Below are 6,000 nucleotides of genomic sequence, written 5' to 3'. Positions count from 1 at the left end.
CCCCACCGTCTGTGAGGACTAATGGTGATGAGGTATATTAAAGGGTCAAGCATGGAACCTGAGAAACGGTGGGAGCTCAACTCTGGCTCAAACTCACAAAAGCAAACCCAAAAACCCAGGTGGAGGCCCCTGAGGGTACCAGCGATGGGCAGCTCAGTCAAGCTGGAGGAAATCTGGGTTGGGGACAACATGACCTGCAGTGTGAAGCTGCTGCCGGAGATTCTGGGCACGTTTTCTGGTTCAGAGGGTGATCAGGTCTGCTGAGTCCTGGGTCTCAAAGAACAGCCTCCCGCAGGTGGGAGTCAGCACCCGCCTTTTATAGCTAAGAAAGTGAGGCATGGAGAGAAGACGAGCTGTCCATGCTCACCCAGGTAGGGCATGGCAGGGCCAGGACTCGAAGCTGAGGCTGCCTGACTCCAAAACTTCTGTCCACTCCACTAGGCTGCCCTTTCTGCCCAAAGGCCCGAGAGCTCAGAGCTCCAGAGGGGCGAGACATCTGCCTACTGTACGTGAAGCCTGGGCCTGCAAAGTCTCAGAGGGAGGGCCCAGCCTCCTCCCAAAAAAGCTACCTGGGCGCTTCAGGCCAGAAGGCCCCTCAGACAGGATAATCCAGGGAGTTTCTCTCCCCAAACCTTTAGCAGCATCTCCGTGAAGCTCCCCAATTTGGGGACTGCTGAAATTAATGCAGGTGTGAGGCTGGCCATTTTCCAGACCACCCCCACCCCCAGGGACCCATGGGGACCCCACACCAAACCTAGAAGATGCCAGTAGGAAACTGAGGCTCAGAGGTAGTATGCTGGACTCTCCAGGCTATTCAGCAACAGTGTGAGGGATTGGAACCCAGGCCTCCTGATTTAAGAGCCAGGCCTCGCTGCCCATCACGGGGGTGAGGTAGCCTCTTGGGTTTCCAACTCCTTCTGGTTAATGTGTATGAAAAATCAGCCCAAGCACATGCTCTGGGGAGGAGGTGGTGGTGGGGCTGGATGGAGCTGGTGGGGGAAGATGGTGCTCACCGACGTGGCTCTTCAGGAGGGCGTCGATGGGATGGGGCTGGTCCGAGATGAGGAACTTGACTGCTGTGATAACAGTGCTCCGGGTGTGTGGCCGGCCTATGGGATGAGCGAGAGTGATCTGGTGAGGAGCAGGGAGCGAGCTGGGATGCTCATCAATTGGAAGATGCCCAGGCTCTCCCCTGCCTCTGTGGGACACAGAACTGCCCCCACCCTTCCCCAGTCCAGACACCTCCTCCCCACCTCTGGGAAAGCTGCTACTGCCATTTCCCTGGGCAGCTGGGTAATAACGGATTAACTCAGCAGACTCTGGTGGTCCAACCTGCAGGTTCCAAAGAAACAATTGGCCTTTGCTTACCTCTAAATCCTTGGAGTGTCCTGCCTGATAAGAGTATCACTGCTTACCTGAGGCCTCAGGCTACCTTGTATGTCTAAGCCAACAATGTGACTTATGATGGGGCTCCATGCCACTCTGGACCAGCTTGATCTCTGGAGGGCTCAGAGGCTGAAGGTCAGCTCTGCCTCCATGATCAGCCAACCCCCAAGAACAACCCTGGACACCAAGGCTCAGATGATTGGCAATATTCTGTGCATGTTGTCACACAGAATTTCTGGGAGAAATAGGCGCTGGGCATACGACTCCAGTGGGAGAGATATCTGGACACATGCACAACTGTTCTCTCCAGGAACCTGCCCTCTCACTTTTTCAGCTGCTGATTTTACTCTCTCTTTTTGCTATAATAAACTGTAACAGTGAGTGTAACAGTTTGCTCAGTTCTATGAGTCCTTCCAGTCAATCATTGAACCTAAGGGTGGGCTTGGGGGGGGGATCCCCGAACTCAGAAGCCCTTGAATGTGCCCTAAATTCTTGCCGCACAGGAGAGTAAGCCTGCCAGTTCTCAGAGAACCACACTGCAGGATGCAAATGGGAGACCCAAGAAACTGAGACACTGGTCAATCCAAAGTCCCTCGCTCAGCCCTTGGGACAGTGTTATATTTTCCTGACACATTATCTCAATTAATCCTTGAGATGGCCCGAGGAGGGATACTGTTAATCCCCATTTCACAGATGAGTATACAGAGACCCAGAATGGTTAAGTTCGCACCAAAGGCCACACAGCAGATCCAGAAGTCAACAGCTGATTCTAAAGCCCTGGCTGGTCCCTCTAGCAGAGGCACGTGATCCCCAAGCAAGAAGCAGTTCTGCCTTAGGCAGGCGGAAGGCCAAGCGGAGTCTATAAGAACTCAGATCATCCCCAAAGCCTGGTGTCATGAGTTGAACCGGGTCCTCCAAATCAGTATGTTTGAGTCCTAACTTCCAGTCCCAGGAACGTGATCTGCCTTGGAAAAAGAGTCTTTGAAGATGTGATTAGCTAAAGTGAAGCCAAACAGGATGGGGATGATCTTTAATCTAATATGACTGTGTTGTTATATGGGGGAAATTTGAAAACTGAGACAGACACAGGGGAGAAGGCCAGGTGACCATGCAGGCAGAGACTGCGTGCTGCAGCTACAAGCCAAGGAACACCCAGGGTTGCCAACAAACCACCAGAAGCTAGAAGAGGCAAAGAAGGGTGCTCCCTGGAGGATGGAGAGGGAGCACGGCCCCAATGGCACCTTGACTTCAGTCTTCTAGCTTCCAGAAATGTGCGGCAATAAATTTCTGCTACTTTCAGCTACTTGGTTTGTGGTACTTTGTTATCTCAGCCCTGGCAAACCAACACACTTGGTCAAGGAGAACTCTCTGGTTTTTGCTTTTCTGTTTGCCTTCTGAGTAGAGAAGCAGAAGAAAGGAGGGGAAATAATTTTCCTTGAATGCTGAAGGCAATAAATCAGCAGATGGCCACATGCCTCTGAATCTCCTAAGTTGTTCACTCCCTCTCTCCCACCCCACACCCAGGCCACAATAGCGAATGAATTAAAGCTACTTCCATCACACAGACTTGTGCAAGCTTCAAGGAGAATGTTTCTAACTTGGAGCTAAGGAATGAATGTGTGAAAGTTATTGAATTCAGACTTTTCACTTTTTTCCTGTGTCTCTTTCCACCCTGACTGGCTCCTAAGTAGATTCAGAGTGGCTGATGAAGACATGCACAAGAGAATAGGATCAAGTGAATTTAAAATAGGAAAAATAGGGCCAAGGAAAAATAAGGGCAGCACAGGTGAGATGGAGATGAGAGTGTGGGATGTGCAGAGAAAGCCACTGAGGAAGGCCTGTGAACTTGCTAGAAATGTGCCACCGATTTGGCTCAAGACTTCCCAGCAGCCAGTGGTAAAGGGAAAGGGTGTCTAGTTAGCTGGTTCAATGCCGGACATGAGATGGGAACACATTAGAGCCTGGGAAAAAGCAAGGTTGTTTCTTGAGACTCGCATCTCCCCAGGTTCCTCAGATGAGGCACCATGCCATGTAACAGACAAGGTCCTCAACAATATCCTTAGTATACTCACACCAGTGAGGGCCCGAGAGCAGTTTTGCCAAAAGGGAAAAGGGCGTAACTGTCATCCTATAACACATCTGACAACAGCATTTACTGTATATGAGTTAACTATCACACACTGTACCTTTATCTGCATTTATGCCTCGTAGGTGACCACATGACCAGCTTGAGCCCCAGCTGGGGCCCAGGGGAGGCCTTTCTTTCTCACCTGCCCAAGGGCCAGGTATCCCCTCTTGCCCGCCTTCAACCTCCCCGAGCTGCACAACACCCTAATGTGTCCTCAGGTGACAACACAATGCACCTGTCCTCTTGGATCTTGCCCTGGTCTCTCCTAACCCCAAGTGCTTATCATCCAATCTCAGTCCAGATTTCCATTTGCTCCTGGCTCCAGCTAGCCCCAGAGAGCTACACCCGCCCTTCTGCAGGCTACCGTTTCGGGCCCCTCTTGAGAGGCCCGAACTTCTTTTTGTAACTTACACTTGGAGCGTTATGCTGTTGTCCACACAAAGGACTCTGAAAATGACACCAGGAATTGTTTAAGAGTATTTGTGGCAGGGACCCATGAAGGACTCTGCCTCCTTCCATCCCGTAGTGCCCTCTTTTACAAGGACCCACAGGAGGAGGACGGCTTTAAGTCTCCAGGATAGAAACGCTGTGCCTTTCTCTTATAGACACCCATGACTCAGTTTCCCTCGGGACACTCAAAAGCCAGCTGCCCACCTCTCTGCCCTTGGCCTTTTCTGCCCCAGGCCCAGGACTCTACCTGCAGCGAGTTGCTTCCGGAAGCGGGGCAGGAAGAAGGGGGGGTTCACAAGGACCAGCTTCCCGAGGCACTCGGCCACCACCCCCCGGGTGCCCTCCTCGGCAGCCTCGCAGCGCTGGAAGAGCAGGGCCCAGATGTCCTCCACGTAGGGCTTGAGGCTGTCCGGCTGGGCGGCCCCCAGGGCCTCCCTGAGCGAGTGCAGCAGCAGGTACTGCCGCCGCGGCTCCTTCTCAATCTGCCCCAGCAGGAAGGGCAGAAAGTCGGGCAGGTTCCCAGCGCCCACGCGGCCCAGCGCGTAGGAGGCGGCCGCCCTCACGTCCTCGCTGGGCGACCCCAAGGCTTCCAGGAGCACGGCCTTCAGCTCCCGCTGGGGCCCCGGCCCCGCCACCTGGCCCACCTCGGCCAGGGCCAGGAACGCCAAGACCTTGACCCCGGTGCTCGAGTGGGGCGACCTGGCATCGCACACCAAGCGGCCGGCTGTGCCCGCTGCCTCCTGGGGACAGGTGGCCGCCAGGGCTGCCATGCAGCGGGCCAGCGAGTGAAACACCTGCTTGTGCAGGCCTGGCCCGCCATCCGTGTCCTGCTCGTAGACAGGTGCTGTGAGCAGGCTGATGAGCTCAGTGTAGTCCACGCATGGGGGGTGGGTGCCCACCAGCGCTTGCAGGAAGCCCTCGGCGGCTGCCAGCACTCCTGCGGGCAGCAGGGGTGAGCGCAGGAGCCGCAGCAGCTCGGCGAGCACGGGGCCGCTGACCTCGGCCAGGGAAGCCGGCTGGGCCTGGGTCACAGTGGCCAGGAAGTCCACTGCCAGCTGGGCCACGTGCATGTCGCTCTCGCTGAGCAGGGCAGGCAGCTCGGCCAGCACGGCCCGGATAGCGGGTGGCGGGAGGCTGAGTCCCTGGCTCTGGGCCAGGGCGTCCAGGGCCGCCAGCGTGGCCAGCCGCAGCGCCCGCTGGTTCTTGCGCAGGAACGAGGCCAGGACAGGCAGCGCCTCAGCCAGGATGGGCTGCAGGTTGAGCTGCAGCGGGGACGCGGCCACCAGTGTCAGCGCCTTGACAGTGGGCAGCCGGGTGATCTCGTTCCGCAGGCGGTCTAGCAGAAGCAATAGCGTGGGCTGCAGGTCATCACCCAACCGGTCCCCCAGGTGGCCCACAAGGTGCCCCGTGCAGGAGATGGCCCGCTCCTTCACCTCCTGGTCCAGGTCGGTGGCCCGCAGTCGTGCCAGAGTGGCCGCAGACATCTCACCCACGTAGGGCTCTGGGTCCAGTGCCCGGGGCTGGCCCAGCGGCCACAGGGCCCGCACCAGCTCCTGCAGCACTAGCAGGGCCTCAGCTGCGATCTTGTAGAAAGGGTCAGCCACACAGGCCATCACAGGGGGCAGGAGGGTGGGCAGGTGCAGATGGAAGGCCTCGGCCGGCTCTGTGCCCAGCAGCCCCTGCAGGAAGGCCAGGGCGTCCATCCGGATGGTGGAGGAGTTGGAGCGGTCTGCCAGCGAGAAGACGATGCCTGCCGGGGCGGGGGGTAGAAGGTTCCAGAGGGTGGCCAGAGAGCCTGATCCAACACAACTTTTCCTGTACATGGGAATGGGGCACCCACGTACTTCTATAGCAGCTCCTGAGAGGTCAGGACTTACTTAGTTAGGGGCCAGGACTGAGGGAAACGAGGCCAGGGACTCAGGGGATCCCAGGCAGGCAGGCCTGGACCCCTGCCCCCTTGCAGTGGGGAGCCACCTTAGGCTATTGAACAGGGGCTCAGTCTGGAACTGGATCCCAGTTCCCTTGAGGGAGTCAGG

General features: G+C 56.6%; 1 protein-coding gene across 2 annotated transcripts in view; it reads right to left on the bottom strand.

Annotated features, from left to right (window-relative positions):
• Positions 1 to 6: 6 nt before the first annotated feature.
• Positions 7 to 6,000, bottom strand: part of CAND2 (cullin associated and neddylation dissociated 2 (putative)) — a 30,688-nt gene continuing 24,694 nt past the window's right edge. For both annotated transcript variants that reach the window (XM_037802354.1, XM_037802359.1), the window contains 3 exons: positions 4,212 to 5,714; positions 1,014 to 1,109; positions 7 to 322 (listed from right to left, as the gene is read on the bottom strand). In XM_037802354.1, the coding sequence (XP_037658282.1) occupies positions 303 to 322; positions 1,014 to 1,109; positions 4,212 to 5,714 (1,619 nt within the window). In that variant the 3' untranslated portion in view covers positions 7 to 302. The remainder of the gene's footprint in view (positions 323 to 1,013; positions 1,110 to 4,211; positions 5,715 to 6,000) is intronic.

This window comes from Choloepus didactylus, chromosome 1 (genome assembly GCF_015220235.1).
Source record: "Choloepus didactylus isolate mChoDid1 chromosome 1, mChoDid1.pri, whole genome shotgun sequence".
NCBI lineage: Eukaryota > Metazoa > Chordata > Mammalia > Pilosa > Megalonychidae > Choloepus > Choloepus didactylus.
Note: the sequence above shows the minus strand (reverse complement) of the source record. Positions and strands in the feature narration are given on the sequence as shown.